Source organism: Nomascus leucogenys, chromosome 19, assembly GCF_006542625.1.
Source record: "Nomascus leucogenys isolate Asia chromosome 19, Asia_NLE_v1, whole genome shotgun sequence".
Classification (NCBI taxonomy): Eukaryota; Metazoa; Chordata; class Mammalia; order Primates; family Hylobatidae; genus Nomascus; species Nomascus leucogenys.
In genome coordinates, this window is record NC_044399.1 from 28,575,018 (window position 1) to 28,592,384 (window position 17,367).

The 17,367-nt window shown below is 42.2% G+C and overlaps 1 protein-coding gene across 5 annotated transcripts in view; it reads right to left on the reverse strand.

The window, feature by feature from the left end:
- Positions 1–283: 283 nt before the first annotated feature.
- Positions 284–17,367, reverse strand: part of TLK2 (tousled like kinase 2) — a 139,492-nt gene continuing 122,408 nt past the window's right edge. For 4 of the 5 annotated variants that reach the window (XM_030800547.1, XM_030800549.1, XM_030800545.1 and 1 more), the window contains 5 exons: positions 15,075–15,244; positions 13,727–13,865; positions 9,682–9,793; positions 7,753–7,860; positions 285–3,362 (listed from right to left, as the gene is read on the reverse strand). In XM_030800547.1, the coding sequence (XP_030656407.1) occupies positions 3,189–3,362; positions 7,753–7,860; positions 9,682–9,793; positions 13,727–13,865; positions 15,075–15,244 (703 nt within the window). In that variant the 3' untranslated portion in view covers positions 285–3,188. Of the gene's footprint in view, positions 3,363–7,752; positions 7,861–9,681; positions 9,794–13,726; positions 13,866–15,074; positions 15,245–17,367 lie in introns of all 5 variants that reach the window. The other variant, XM_030800546.1, reaches the window with a different exon arrangement.

Genomic DNA, 17,367 nt, shown 5'->3' on the forward strand with positions numbered 1-17,367 from the left:
TGCACGAGTCCAGTTCCTTCCCTCCTGGGCCCTTACTCCCAGATTGCTGACTCCTGGATTGCCAGGCCTTCCCTGTCCTGTTCACTGCTGTATTCCCACCAACAAGCATCATTCCTGGCACACTTGAAGGTACCAAAGGTGTTGCATGAATCAACACATTCCCACGCCTGCAATGCCCCGAGACTCAGCCTGTTGCCAGGATTCTCCCAATCTACACCCTAGGTGGTCAGGTCCCTGTGTGAAGCTAGAGAACTAGAGTCAAATCAAGAGGCTGGGAAATTTACTTCTTAAAACTTATTTTAATATCCTTCCCTCCCCCACCCCATTGGGAAAAGGCTAAAACAATCTGGATGGGTTTAATTACAAATTAATACATACTGTCATTGTGTAAAGTAAATCAACATTGTGGCAACAAGGGACTATTCTTGGAAAAAGCGAAACCCATATTAACAAAATATGTCATGGAAGAACCCCACTTAGTGATTTCACTGGCAGCTTGAAAGACAGTCAATGGAAAGGTCAACGTTCTGCATGTTCTCTGGGGCTTGTCCATGCCTTGGAAGAAGGTCTTGCCCATATTCAGCCAAGCCTAGTTAGCTCCAAACAGGCCCTAGACCAAAAGCAAGGGAAGAGGGCATCCTTTCAATAGGATAAGGGTAGAAAGGGCAGATTGACAGATAAAATCCTGTAGCTTCACTTAAAAGCTACGGGGATAAAGGAGGCAGGAAGTTACTGGGAAGGCTTAAAGAAAGATGCAGCATTTTTTCAACGTTAAGAAAAATGTTAAAAAATTAAAAAACAAACAAATCAACTGCAAGATCACTGGAGAGGAAGAAAAAAAGGAAAAGAATTCATTGTTTTCAGTGAGTTTGAACACGGTCTCCGCTTCATCCATGTCTTCATTATGCAGACACCATCCTCTCAGCACTGTGCTCAACCTGTTAGACCCTTTGCTTAGCAGCTTAAAGGAATTTTTTTTTTTTAAAAAGGTACTATACACACATACATAAATGCACACGTTTATATGTGCATGTGTATAGACATATAAATTGTAATAAAGTAGTTTTAGAAAGCTGGGGGTACCAAGGCCTCTGGGGTTGACTTCCTTGCATTCAGAATTCCACAGGATGATACCTACCCATGAACTTCTCTCCAATTTGAAACACTCCATCTTCCCTTAAGATCGCCTGATACTGAGGAGACTGAGGCAGGTCCACAAAACAAACGAAGGTCCTAGAAAATGTGTCATCAGTGACACTGTTCACATGTGAATGGAACACTAGAGTCATGAGTTATGTGAGAGCTCTCTACCCTTTCTGACTCCCCCTCCCTGCCCAGACAACTCACAGGCCAGAATACTACATCTTTAAATATTTCTGGCTAAGCCCTCGCCACATATGTCAGTAACATTCCAAGCTGGCGACCACATGTTCAGGCTCTGGCTCCCTCCCTCTCTACTGAGGAGTGCTCTGCTGTTTCAAGGGCACGGTGGGGCCACCCGTCTCCCATTTCAGCTCCATCTTCAGTTGATCGTACATCTCAGAAACAACCAAATTAAAAAAGAAAATTGGTGCCAAAAGAATGTTCGTATTTTAAACACCTATTTCTCCTTTTTTTTTTTTTTTTTTTCTGAGACACAGTCTCATTCTGTCACTCAGTCTGGAGTACAGTGGTGCCATCTCGGCTCACTGCAACCTCCGCCTCCTGGGTTCCAGAAATTCTCCTGCCTCAGCCTCCCGGGTAGCTGGGACTAGAGGCGCACGCCACCACGCCAGGCTAATTTTTGTATTTTTAGTAGAGATGGGGTTTCACCATGTTGACCAGACTGGTCTTGAACTCCTGACCTCGTGATCTACCCGCCTCAGCCTCCCAAAGTGCTGGGATTACAGGTGTAAGCCACCAGGCCCGGCCTGAAATATCTATTTCTTTTCAGATTATTTTTAAAATTCCATTTGATAATCTTTTAAAGTGAGCTAGACAAAGTGTGTGTGTACATGCACACACAGACACACACCACCACACACCCACAAAATTCAGAGGCTTAGGGGGAAGGTTGTTTGCTGCCAAAAGATGTAACAGAAGAAAGCTTATGTGCTAATCAAGTTTTAATAACGTGGTTAACAAGAAATGTACACCATTTAGCAAGCACACAAAGACTAAGGGTAGGAACTACTGATCCCTGGAGTGTCTGGCTCCCAAGCCCATTTTCTGCCTACCTTTGGCATAGCTTCATAGTTACTACATTCAGAGAATCCAAGAGGACTGCATGGACAGATGAACCTTTATTTAAAAAAATAGCACTTCAAATAAATTAAAAGGGACAACCGTCAAGTGTTCAAATTGTGAAGAAATAGTTGAAAACCTAGAGAGACTCCAAGCTGCAGTCTTCTAACCTCATTCTTTGTCCAATGGCAAAAACCCACACATCTCAGTACTCCCACTCAATTTTTTCCCTACTGAGATGAGGGAAGCAATTGCAAACAGGAGACCAGATGGAGGAGAAAGCTGCATCTGATTGGAATGAACATTGCCACGTACTTGCTAATACAGGTTTCACTTTATGACCAAATGTATTCTTTCAAAAATAAAAAAGGGGAGAGGGAAGCTGCATGTTTTTAAAAATTGAAATTATTTAGGGATAAAACACTAACTCTAGTGCCTTTAACGGGCAATAGCAACTTTTTTCCTCCGAAGTCAAACACCATCCCCAGCTGAGCCTTTGTGCTACAAGCTTTTCAGGAGATGTTACCTAAACTTTATTAAAAGAAAAGAACAAGTTTAAATATAGACACTGGACTAGCCCAGTCTGTATTTTCAAGTCCACATTCTTCATCTGAAGCACTGCATCAGGGACCCCCCTGAGTCTGCATGTTTTCAAGTTCACAGTACATGGAACCAGTTTTTCTTTTTAATTTTTTCCTCACTCAGAGCAGCCACACACAGTGGCCGTTGACGCTGGAACCTCGGGCGGGGCCTTTTCCTACGAGGCCTGGCCAGAGCTGCCCAAGGTTTCTCCTCAATGAGAATCGATGCTGTCATGCTCTATGGATGGGAAAAAAGCAAGAAAATAAAAGCACCTGGTACAGGTTTCATCAGATCCATTCGGATTCGCTATGTTCCAAACCCGCTGCTGAATGCCATTTGTCCACTTTGTGTGTGTTGAACAGTTTGTGGCCTTGGAGTTGGTCTCAATTAGAAGAACTGTTATTGGACGCCCCAGAGGTTGATGCAATAGCAGCTCCAGCAGGGCTACTCGTAGAGACTGACTTTCGGATGTGAGGCAACAAGTAGGGATCACAGGCCAGCTGCTGGACATCAATGCGGTCCTCCTTTCGGTAGGCCAAGCATCGTCGAATAAACGCCTGCAAAGGAGAGTTTGTTGAAGACAGAGGCAGACAGTCTTGGCACCCCCAGAGGGAACCCTAAGGCTCTCTATCGGCTGCCAGGGCCCAGAGCAAGTATCTCCTAAAGAGAAGGGGCTTAAGGCCTTCCCCAGAAATCGCCAGGCAGACCCAAAGAAGACAAGGGAAGGAGAAGCACCAACAGCAGTACCTCTCTGCTGCCACCGACCCCTTCTCAGACAGAAAGGGCCGAGCCATTACTGAAGGGAGGAAAAAGGAAGCACAACCTCTAAATACTCCTGCCCCCAAAGCACTAAGACCAACAGAAAAAAAAAAAAAAAAAAAAATCTCTCTTTGTCTTTACTGGTTTGGATGGGAACGATCTAACTTCATGGTCCTCCATCTACAAACCATGGCCTCAAGTGAACTTCCTGAGGAAGCGAAAATTCTATCACCATATGAAGTGTCAGGAGACACACAACCACTAACACTATGATGTGTCACAGGTTATAAAATTATTTCCCTATGTCGTAAGGGGAAACCTGAAAAGGACCTGCATCTGCAATAACACTGTAGACCCAAAAATGCAGTGAGTGGGGTTGCACACGGAATTCCAGTTCACTACCAATATGGAGGCTATGCAGTTTTAGTTTCTGTAAGTCTTAGCATAAAGGCCCTTATATAGATTATCTGTCTTTTCCTGCTTGCTTTCTTCCTATTTTTTTAGCTAGTGCTGTTTAATCACTTTCAATATAACTATTTTAACTAAATTAATTTTTAAAAATCTAAAACATCATTACAGAAACTCGGTATTTTACATGAGGGTGACAAGGATGTGATGTGTCGGCACAGATAGGCTCATCGGCTCTCTCAAATGGACTGCTCTGGCAGAGATGTCGGTGCAGAGGCTGTGCGTGGGTACAGCAGGAGGTATAAGGGAACTCTATACTTTCAGTTTTGCTATGAGCCTAAAACTGCTCTAAAAAGCAAAGTTGATTTGAAACAAAATCTACAACATGAATCAAGCTACTGATTTTTTGGTTTTCCCCCATGTTTGATAAACAAATTAATAATACAATGCCAATCCTGGTTTTTCAAAATTAAAGACTTACAGGTACTGGCTTGGTTAAAGCATTTGAAAGATAAAAACAATTCATAGAAATGAACATAATGATCCTTGGCCTTTAAAAATGAGCCTTTCTAGGTGAAAGACAAGGAATTGGAGTTAAACAGGTTATCTTGGCTTAAATACTGGTCAAACTGTTTTTTAAAACTTTTTTTAGAGACAAGATCTTGTTCCGTCACCCAGGCTGGAGTGCATGGGCATGACCATAGCTCACTGTAGCCTCAAACTCTTGGGCTCAAGTGATCCTCTACCTCAGCCTCCCAAGTAGCTAGGACCAAAGGCATGCCCCACTATATCCGGATACTTTTAAAATATTTTGTAGAAATGGGTCTCACAATGTTTCCCAAGCTGGTCTCAAACTTGTGGCCTCAAGCAATCCTGCCACCTCATCTTCCCATAGGATTACAGGTGTGAGCCACGGCACTCAGCCAAGTAAACTTCATTTACCTTGAATTTTCTCTGTAGCTGCCAGTGTCAGCTCTTAAAACAACAATCAACTCACACAGTTGCCCTGATTAAAACCTGCAACTGCCTTCCCTCACACTTACCCTCACCCTCCTGCCTCTGTTACCACCTTCCCATTTGCTCTGTGGACCTGCAAAAAGCTCATTCTCACATCTGAGCTTCTCTCTGCTAAAAGGGTTTCCCCCGCAGATCTACGGCTCCTGCAAATCATGGCTCCCACCTTCATACCATTTAAGATACTGCTCAAACTGTCACTTCATCTTTGAGGCCTTCCCTAACCATGCCATCAAAACAGGTTTCCACCTCCTCAACCCCCTACTATGATTTATTTCTTCATAACATGTGTCACCATCTGAAATGTATCCACTTTTTGTTTTAATGTTTTCCTCATAAGTGGAATATAAACTCCTTAAGGGTAGGGAACTGGTCTGCAGAGTTCACTGCTACATATTCGGTTCCATCTCCACTACCCGGAATTCTGTCTCAGTGTTTCATAGGCATTCAATAAATATTTGTTGTGGGAGGACAGGAAGAGAAGAGGGTAGGATTTGGAGAAACAGGGACACAGGAGATAATGCATGGAAACATTTGGAGATACTTCTGTATTCTTCACAACAAGTTCATCTAACAGACTCTAAAGTTTTGGAGACATTTGTTCACCTATTTATTGAATAAACACGAAAATTTGACAAAAGTTATATAAAGAAATAGTCTTGAAAAACCTGACAGATTAGGAGAATTAAACATCTACCAGACAACGTATTCAAGTCCCTCAGTGTCGACTCTGGGTGGCAGCTGTGGCATGGGTAGTGAGAGCAGCTAGCTAGAGAATCTGCCAAGGGTTAGGTGCTACCAGTCCTCTTAAACCTCACAACCACCCTTCTTTTTTTTTTTTTTTTTTTTTTTTTTCAGACAGGGTCTCACTGTGTTGCCGAGGCTGGAGTGCAGTGGCTAATTCATAGGTATGATCATAGCACACTACAGGTGCACAGCGCTGCACCTAGCTACAAACACCTTTTAAGGAAGATGTTTTTTTCTCTGTTTTTATGGATAAGGAAAAACAGCTTAAAAGGTTTAACTTGCCTAAAGTTACACAGCTACTACTGAGTGCAGAGCTGACACCAAAATTAGGTTAACCAGGCTTCAAAGCTGAGCCTCTCTCCAGCTCTCCCAGGACAGTCAGGAAATCAGCATTTGCCTTAGGGATGTGTTATGGGACTTCTCCCTTGCAGATTTGATTTCTTGGTTATGCAGTACTTAAACTGTTGAACAACAGGGACAGGGAGCCATCAGTCAGGAATTATAAACAACGGCTGAAGATGTTCATTCTTACCCTGTGACATGGCAGCTAAACCACTTGGAAAAGAGGCTCTTTCCTAACCTATGTCACATAGGTACACTGTGAGGAAACAGCAGAGATCAAACACCGAAAAAAGAGATTAGACTTGTAACTGGCTGGGCACAGTGGCTCACACCTGTAATTCTAGCACTTTGGAGGCCGAGGCAGGTGGATGGCTTGAGCCTAGGAGTTCAGGATCAGCCTGGGCAACATGGCGAAACCTCTTGTCTACAAAAAATACAAAAAAATAGCCAAGAGTGGTGGTGCACACCTGTAGTCCCAGCTTCTTGGGAGGCAGAGGTGGGAGGATCACCTGAGCCTGGGGAGGTCGAGGCTGTGGTGAGCCGTGATAGTGCCACTGCACTCCAGACAGGGTGACAGAGTGAGACTCTGTCTCAAACCAACAACAACAAAAGACTTGTAACTGCTCACTTTGACCTTAAAAATGCTAAATGACCACAGCACCCAATGGGACTGGCTACCATTCATCTAAGTAGAACTGGTTAATAAATAGAGATAAATAAAATAGCAAGGAAAAAGTAGGCTGGCTACTAGAATCTTGGTTTACAGATGTGGCAAGGATGAGTGATTATTTACAGCTTCCTTTTCACCACTTCCCATTCCACGTTTCCTTTGCCCCACTGAGTTTTTTACTCCCTCACCAACTGCAACAGAATTTACTGCTTACCATTCACTTGACATTTAACCTTATAATGTTGATATGGTTTGGCTGTGTCCCCACTCAAATCTCATCTTGTAGTTCCCATAATCCCATGTCATGGGAGGGACCTGGTGGGAGGTAACTGAATCATGGGGGTGGTTACCCCCATGCTGTTCTCATGATAGTGAGTTCTTATGAGATCTGCTGGTTTTATAAAGGGCTTTTCTCTCTTTGCTCGGCACTTCTCCTTTCTGCTGCCATGTAAAGAAGGACGTGTTTGCTTCCCCTTCCGCCATGATTGTAAGTTTTCTAAGGTCTCCCCAGCCATGCTGAGCTGAGTCAATTAAACCTGTTTCCTTTATAAATTACCCAGTCTTGGGTATATCTTTATTAGCAGCATGAGAACAGACTAATACAAATGCCTTAGTACTCTTATATAATTTCTCCTACATGGGCATTAGCTCCCCAAATTAATCATAATCCCTGAATACAGATGAAGTTGGGTATCTTTCGTGACATCCACACACCTGTTCTCTCTCAACTGGAGTCTGCTCTCCCTCCCTTTCTGACTCTAGGGAGCCTTTCCAGATTAAAACACCCACCTATCAACATTCCTTCTACCGGAACTGGGGATGGGGTGGTCAGGGTATAAGCAATGTTCTTCTGCCAAGTGTTCTTAGGAACATTAATTCATGCTTATCCTAATATTTTTATTAACTGCTGAATTTCACACTGAAGAATCCATCCACTATTACCCAAAAAAATAATACAGAAAGCAAAGCAGTCGTCTCTGTTGGCCAATGGGTCAAACAAAACTTACCTTTGCTTCAGGTGTTACTACTGGCTTTGGCGGGAACTGTACTTCAGTAGCTTTAAGAATCGTATTCTCTTGTAGGATGTCTTGCTGAGACTGGTTATGGCCAAAAGGCTGTCACATAAAAACAAACAAATAAGGTGGGCCTCTGATGAAAATTAAAGAGAAAACAATTCAATACCACAGGGAAGGAAAAGGATAAGACATCTTCTAATTTGAATTGCTGCAAGGAACTCTGGAGACAATCCCCTCTAGTTCTCTCACTTTATAGATAAAGGGGGTAAGAGCTCAGAGCGTATGTAACTTGCTCACAGTTCAACTACCATGTCAAAGCAGAGTAGGGACCAGAAGCAGCATCTCCTATATCCTAACGCTCTGCTAAGCTTTGCTCACACCAGAGAAAAGGGAGATCTAGAGCAGGACCCAGCAACCTCACCTACTCTGAGGGATACATGTGGCCCTAAGAAATACACACCTGTGTCTCAGGCCAACTCAAGAAACAGAAAAAGAGAAGGAAAGGAAGTCAAAACCAAGAGGGGTAAGGACAGAGTGGGAAAAAGAAAGAGTTGGGGTTACTTAATGGCTTCATCTATGCCAAGCTGCCATTTTCTTTGTCTTTTTTTTTTTTTTTGAGACGGAGTCTCACTCTGTTGCCCAGACTGGAGTACAGTGGCACGATCTCAGCTCAGTGAAAGCTCTGCCTCCCAGGTTCATGCCATTCTCCTGCCTCAACCTCCCGAGTAGCTGGGACTACAGGCACCCGCCACCACGCCCGGCTAATTTTTTTTTTTTTTTGGTAATTTTAGTAGAGACGGGGTTTCACCATGTTAGCTTCACCATGTTAGCCAGGATGGTCTCGATCTCCTGACCTCGTGATCCACCCACCTCGGCCTCCCAAAGTGCTGGGATTACAGGAGTGAGCCACCATGCCCGGCCACCGAGCTGCCATTTTCTAAAAAACTCTTAAAAACAAGTTCAACTCAAGTCTCTTTACACTGGTTCTACTGAGATCTCTCTCAAACAGTTATTTCTAGATAATTTCTACTACTGTTATTGGCAGCAATTCAACATTGTCAGGGAATGTAAATAATAATTAACCCTACTACCTCTGAATAGTTTCCCCGTTTTAGAGAGGTGAGATAGAAAAAAAAAAAAAAAGAAAGAAAGACCAAGGGGAAGCTAAAGAGGAAGGTATAATCTGAATTAAGAGCCTGGTCTGGGGAACGTAATCAAAATATTAAGAATTCAAAGGAGACACAGAACTCCCATCTGGCTTATACCCAGAGCCTACTGGGAAACACTGAAACATACAAACACACAAAAACAGCAACAGGAACATAAATACACAAATGGATCCTAATATATACATTTATAAGGCATGTTCACAAGGAAAAACAAATATGACAATTCATTAGGTGTAGTTTACTACTTGTTGAAATATGTCACCTTGATCAGAGGTAACAATGAATACGTCCTGACACCATCTCCCCAGTATAGAAATATAAAGCACGCTTTCATTAATAATAGGTTCAACTAATGAGATGGCTGGCAATAAAGATTCTGGGGATATTTTGAGTTTTGGTTCTTGGGGCCCCCAGGTTCTTGGGAAGATTGTATACTTTAATAAATAAACGATTTTTGTAAATCTCTATACATACTATCAGAATAAATACATGTTCCAGATCTAATTGAGAACAGCAAAAGTGCATGTTTTTAACAGCCCAGCAGAACTCATTAGGTGCCCTAGGGTTGAGGATTTCTGCTTACGAATAAGGCTTGTATTATTAAGTCTGTATTTTCTTTAAACCACTCCTTTCAGGATTCTATTTTGTATAACCCAATAATTAACTCCAAGAGACTAATCCATACCAAGGCACTGTGTGTGTGTGCTACCCAAGAAAGAGATCAAGCTTCTCCATCAACCTTCTAACTTACCTTCCTTCCATAAAGACACTGATAGAAGATCACACCCACCGACCACACATCAACTTTATTTGAGATCTTTGGTGGTTCTTTCCCAACCACAAAACACTCTGGTGGTAAATACCTGGGACAAAGAAGAAATATAAATTATTAGAATAATGATCATATAAGTTTAAGACATGTACAAAAAGACAAAATAAAATATCTTGTTGAAAACAGAAATATCTTTTTTTTTTGAGACAGGGTCTTGCTCTGTCACCCAGGCTGAGTACAGTGGCATGATCATGGCTCACTACAGCCTCAACCTCCCGAGCTCAGGTGGTTCCCCCACCTCAGCCTCCCAAGTAGCTGGGATTAAAGGCAGGCACCACCATGCCTGGGTAGTTTTTTAAAAAAATTTGTAGCAGTGGGGTCTCACTGTGTTGCCCAGGCTGGCTGGTCTCAAACTCCTGGACTCAAGTGATCCTCCCACCTCGACCTCCTAAAGTGCTGGGATTATAGATGTGACCCACCACACCTGGCCAAAATGTGTGAATTTTAACAGTCAACTTAGACCTATATGAAGAGTCAATGAAAAGACACACTAGGCGGGGTGTGGTAATCCCAGCACTTTGGGAGGACAAGGCCGGCAGATTGCTTGAACTCAAGAATTCGAGACCAGCCTGGGCAACATGGCGAAACCCTATCTCTACTAAAAATACAAAAATTAGCTGGGCCTGGTAGCATACCCCTGTAGCTCCAGCTACTTGGGAAGCTGAGGTGGGAGGATCACCTGAGCCTAGGGGAGGTTGACTGCAATGAGACAAGATCATGCCACTGCACTCCAGCAACAGAGTGAGACCCCCATCTCAAAGTAAGAAAAGACACTCTAACTTAGAGAGGCAGTAATGTCCCTATAGGGCATCAAAATACAGTTCTCAATTTCCTAAGAGTGGTAAATATTCTCACTAGTCCCACTTCACTCGCGATCTCGGCTCACTGCAACCTCTGCCTCCCAGGTTCAAGTGATTCTCCTGCCTCAGCCTCCCAAGTAGCTGGGATTACAGGCATGTGCCAACACACCCGGCTAATTTTGTATTTTTAGTAGAGATGGGGTTTCTCCATGTTGGTCAGGCTAGTCTTGAACTCCTGACCTCGTGATCCGCCCGCCTCAGCCTCCCAAAGTGCTGGGATTACAGGCGTAAGCCACTGCACCCGGCCAGTTCTTGATTTTTTAATATACATAACTTAAATATGATCTTGGATAAGTATAACCTTAATTCTAAAATGACCATTTAAATGTATTTATAACTTTTTTATGGCAGTGGCAGGGAAGAATAGGAGTTGTTGAACCCATCCGAATGCAGAAAAATAAGTTAGCAAAATTTTTTTTTTTTTTTTTTTTTTTTTTTTTTTTTTTTTTTTTTGAGACAGAGTCTTGCTCCATTGCCAGGCTGGAGTTCAGTGGTGCAACCTCAGCTCACTGCAACCTCCGAATAGCTGGGATTACAGGCGTGCACCACCACGCCCAGCTAATTATTTTTAGTATACATGGGGTTTCACCATGTTGGCCAGGATGGTCTCGATCTCTTGACCTCATGATCCGCCCGCCTTGGCCTCCCAAAGTGCTGGGATTACAGGCATGAGCCACCACACCCGGCTAGCAAGATTTTTACAATATAAAAAGCCCTGTCACTTGATTGTACATGTCTGGCAAATCCCTTTCTAGGTTTCAGTTTCTCCACCTGTAAGTGAATGAAATTAATTCTTCATCCAAATAATACTGAAAATAATAAGCATTCTAACTTACTATCAAGGATTTTGAGAGGAGAGTAGAAGACAGCTCTATGATACTAAACTGTGCTAAAAAAAAAAATATATATATATAGTTGCATATTCCATCACAATCAAAATCCCCATACAAAAAAACAATTATTCTCACGGCATAGTCTATGGGTCACTTCTTTAAAATAAGTATTCAGCCAGGCGTGGTGGCTCACGCCTATATTCCCAGCACTTTGGGAGGTTGAGGCGGGTGGATCACCTGACGTCAGGAGTTCAAGACCAGCCTGGCCAACATGGTGAAACACCATCTCTACTAAAAATACAAAAAAATTAGCTGGACGTGGTGGCGGGTGCCTGTAAACCCAGTTACTTGGGAGGCTGAGGCAGGAGAATCGCTTGAACTCGGGAGGCGGAGGCTGCAGTGAGTTGAGATCACACCATTGCACTCCAGCCCAGGCAACAAGAGCGAAACTCCATCTCAAATAAATAAATAAATAAATAAATAAAAGAAGTATTCAACATAGAAGAATTCTGTAACCAGTAAATACTGCAAATTGTTACTTATAATTTGTTATACCCTTCAGGATTATTTTTATCTGACATACTGAGGATAGTGATTACGAGAATATTTCTACCAATTTGGAGACTCTTCAAACCTTCATAGAAACCTGTAACACTTAATCTTCTCAGAAGCCCTATCTTAGATTATTAAAAATCTCAACTATAATCGAACAGTAAAATGACCCCCTAAGTAAGCACCATCCAGCTTCAAGAATTATCAACATGTGGCCAATCTCTACTATTTCTCCCAACAGACTACTTTGAAGCAAAATCCCTAGCATCACATAATTTTTATTTAAATTCTAATCACTGAATTTTTGTAGGTAAGCAATTACAGCAGTAACTATTTTAAATGCGAAAAAACTGTGCCTTAAAAAAAAGATGATCAAACACAAAGCTCAAATCCAAATTCCAGTGAATTTATATAGCAGAGGTATAGACCTGTTTCCAGAATTTTCAGCAGCAGATATTTTTGTATCACTTAGTGACAGGAACACTAGCCCACAATAACCACCATAGTGAATAAACACTGTAAATGTAGCTTCTATTTTAAATCTATAATTTCAAAGTTTTAATTTAGGGACTGACTTGTTACTATAGGTACCATTTCCACAAGCAGTAAGGAGCAGCAGAAACCGGGGCATTGTGTCCATGGTGTTATTGGCAGGCTTCACGATGAGCACAGGGTTGATGCTGTGTGTTGTGAAAGCCATGTCCCTCTGCTTCCTCTTCTACCTTTGATTCCAGACAGTCAGTACTCTCTGCTAGGGCCTAGGACCCTCCAGTTCCAAAGATAAAGTTATTTGACCACCTTCCCTAGGGTACAAATAACATGTGTTGCCCCTCCGTTGGTGCTACAGAGCCTTCTCTTGCAACTCTTGAAGCAAATCCCTCATCCCATTAAGCCATGAAGAGACTTGCATTTGGACTAAAAAAAAATTGGGGGCCATTCTTTATATACACCAATATGTGGCTTGTGTGACCACCTCAAAATGGAAGAGGAAGCTTTATTAACACACTTTTACAACCATAGAGTTAAAGGCCTGAGTTTCAGGTATCTTTTATGGTTCTAATGGCCAAATGTAATAGTAGGCAGAAATAGAAGCATAAAACTGGCAGGCAGAGGTAACTTGGGTGGGGGTGGCTAGGGGAAGACAGGTGACAAGAGATGTGAAGAAATGTGCCTCAAAAACTTTTAGATCATGGCTAACAGACATGGATAAACTTCTGGTAAATTGTGGTCATTTTTTCCTGGATAGATTTCATACACGCTATAGTTATGTTTCATCCTGATCTTCGTAACTCCCTACAGTCCAACATCCTCAGGCAACTCTTGAGACAAATCCCTTATCCCCTTAACCCATGAAGAGAGACCTGTATTTGGACGGAAAGATTTTGGGGCCATTCTTTATATACACCACATGAGCAACCTTGTTCTCTACTGACTTGCAAGGCCAACTCTGTACAAAAAACATACATTTCAAATACCTGGACACATATAAGCTCTCCTTCTTAAGGGTTTCCAAGAAAGGAAAGAAAAATTGAGACAAATTAATGTAAATACCAAGAGTCAAACTGCTGAAAAGATAGTAATGATTTGGGGAGAAAGTCTGCTTTGGTTTATGGCATTTTTGCCTAGCAGATAGCATACAGCAATTAATTCATTATCAACACTTCAGCATAGCAGAGCCACATCTCTATAGCCAACCTGGCAGAGCTCCTGGATACCTACCAATAAGTACCAGCACCTTGTGATGTTAGCTCCATGCCATCCACTGAATTGTAGCTATCATCATCCATGATCTTCGAAAGACCAAAATCTGTAATTTTTATCTCTCCACACGCTGTACCATTTACTAAAAGAATATTACCTAAAAAATAAAAACCTTCATGAATAAGCAGAGACTTACTGATTAAGAGAAAAACCCAAAGTAATAGCAGATAAGAAGGGGACAACTGAACTCAAGCTCTTGCAAAAGCAAACATCCAAATCCTGGGAATCAAGCAATCTGGACTCTGGATACTCAGGGAGAGTCCTCAGCATCTGCTGAAACTTCTATTTTCCAAGAATCACCTGCTTAATGTGCCAAAACCATCACTATGATGAGCTCTGGAAATAAAAATAACTGGCCAAAGTAAAATATCCTTGTTCACTTGGTCAAAACTGATGGGAAACTTTCATCTGAACTTTCAGTGAGGATCTCTAAACTACCTTGTTTAGAACAGCACTTGGGGTGTGGGGGAGGAATCAAAGAAAACATGTAAGGAAACCAAAGCTAGCACCACAGCACCGCCTACAGCTCCCATTGCAGAAAAGTGTTGAATTCAGTTATGGAAAATTCATTCACAAAATAGTCATCGTTTAAAAAATTTCTTCATCATAATTAATGTTTTAGTCATCTGAACTGTATTAGAACATTAGAGAATAGTCAATGAGACGCAATATGCACCTACCAGAAGAGTAAAGCAAAGTTTACAATTTTGCAACACCAGAAGGTAAATGTGGACCATCTTCCTAATGCCCGAGCTAAGCTGTTAGAGTTGTCTATAGAACTATGCAGATTTCTAAAACACAGCTGAAGATAACAATAAAAAATAGAGGTAAGGACTCTAGCTGCCCTGTACTCTTTGCCGATGACCATCAAAGCTAGATAATAACCATACAAAAAGATGAAAAATTCTGCTTGAAATTTATTGAAATGGGATGCATAGAAGTAAAAATAAGTTATTAATTTGGGGGCTCTTAGCAAAGAGACCTGAAGCAGAGGGACTGTTATGTAGTATGAGTCATGGGAAAAAAACAAAACTGAACTTGCTGGAACATTCTTTTTTAACGAGACATCATGAACTGCTCCAAAGATAAAGGTATTGTTTCTCCAGAGTATTTAATCCAACACACCCTCCTAAACCCAGTGCTGCTTGGCTAGGACTCTTTTTTCCCACACCTACCCAGGGAATCAAAAGTCAGATGTTATTAGCCTTTCTTGGCTGCTGTGAAATTCTCTAACTTTATCAAATTAAAAGTCACTTATAAGACCAAAGAAAACCCACTAATACTGTCTCCTAAAAGTTAGACATACCTGGTTTGAGGTCATAGTGTATGATGGGAGGTTTTATTTCATTTAAGTACTTTAAAGCATTCACAATCTGCATGATAATGGACCGGGCCTCTTTCTCCGACATTAATTTGTGCTGTTTCAGGTAGAAGTCCAGATCATTTCCCTCACAGTATTCTAATACTGTACAAAACCTAAAAACAAATAAACCAACATTTAACCATGGAATAAGAGCAAGCAGATTAAGACTACCTAAATCAGTCCCACGTGAAAACTTCAGGTCATCAGCTTCGCACTCCTTTCTTCTTTGTTCCTTAAAATACTCTTCAATTGTTTATTCAGTATTAGCTGAGGGGTTTCTAGTAAGAAACTGCTTATTCTCTTGAAGAGTCTCCACACCCTCAATGTTGGAATCTGTTGTGCTCAAGTTCACCCATGGCAGATCTCTTCTTGAGTCTAGACTATAAGAATACTGATAAGAACTATAATGTATTTAAGCTAGGTATCTTCTTGGAAGGGGCTCCTTTACACACCCATGCCACACATCCATGTCTAAACAACCAGAATGTGATCAAGTACACAATTCTCCTTTTTTTTTTTTGAGACTCCGTCTCACTCTGCTGCCTAGCTAGAGTGCAGTGGTGCAATTTCGGCTAGGTACACAATTCGCACTGCAAACATTTTATATAACCCTGAGTGCTGGCAATGAGGAAAAATCTAGAGTTTGCCCACGTCCCAAAAACTGACTGCATACTACGTCTTCTGACAGTTTGGCACAATACTGCACTACAATTTCTCTTAAACACAAGGTGTAAAAGAGCTTGTAAAGTATAGTATCTATGGTCCTAACAAATGTATGTGGGTTCTCTTTCCTTCCCTTATGTCAATATGTCATACAGACCCAAACATAAAACCATATGCCATTGGTGGCATCACCAGTCATGTGTCTATCTTCCAAGGCATTATACTCTGAAGTAAGGTGTCCTGAACTGTTTGAATATCCTTGAGGGATGAATACGTTTCGAAGTATTCTAAGTTGTGACAATGTGGGTGTATCAATCAGGGTTTAGCCTGGAAAAAAAAAACCACCTGAACATTTAAAACAACGAGACTTTAATTCAGGGAACTGATCACACAGATGATGGAAGAGCTGAGAAGACAAACTGGTCAGTGAGGCACCCTAGAGATCATCTACAGGAGGAAGCCATTAGCACCCTCAGGCAAGCAGGCCAGAAGGGAGGAGATGGTGAAACCAGAACCCAGGGTCATCAGGAGAAACTAGAATTGCGGGGAGGGAGAGGAGGTGGAGACCCCCTCCCATTTCTGCCTTCCCATTGGCTGAAACCAGCAGGACACCAATGGACACATGCGCCTGATAAACACAGCCTACAAGGGCTAACCCCCCCCCGAAGATACAGAGCAGTGAAAGAGCGAGGAACAGAACTGAGAGCAAACAGGCTCAGGACTAGCGCTATGGGCCACTGAGCAATTTGAGGCCTTCATAAAGCACTGCAATTGAATATGGACACACATGGTCCTGTGGACTCCACAAACTGAACAATATCTTATGTATCTTACGAAACACAGCAGGGCATGCTAGTACGCTATTTGAAAACAAATGTCTGCTGTAATCCCAGCAATTTGGGAGGCAGAGATGGGTGGATCACTTGAGGCCAGGAGTTTGAGACCAGCCTGGCCAACATAGTGAAACTCTGTCTCTACTAAAAATACAAAAAATTGGCCAGGTATGGTGGTGCATGCCTGTAATCCCAGCTACTTGGGAGGCTGAGGCAGGAGAATTGCTTGAACCCATGAGGTGGAGGTTGCAGTGAGCCAAGATCATGCCACTGCACTACTGCCTGGGCAACAGAGCAAGATTCCATCTCAAATAAAATAAAATTAATAAAAGAAATATCTGAAATTTATAGATTCCTCTGATCTGAGATTCTGAAATCTGAAATATAGACTCATGCTCAATGGAATGATTCTTTGACCCAAATGCAAGTTGAAAATAAAGCCTCACTTTCAGCCGGGCGCAGTGGTTCAAGCCTGTAATCCCAGGACTTTGGGAGGCCCAGGCGGGCGGATCACAAAGTCGGGAGTTCAAGACCAGCCTGCCCAGCACGGTGAAACGCTGTCTCTACTAAAAATACAAAAATTAGCCAGGCATGGTGGTGTGCATCTGTAATCCTAGCTATGTGGGAGGCTGAGGTAGGAGAATTGCTTGAACCTGGGAGGTGGAGGTTGCAGTGAGCCAAGATCGCACCACTGCACTCCAGCCTGGGCAACAGAGTGAGACTCCATCTCAAAAAAAAAA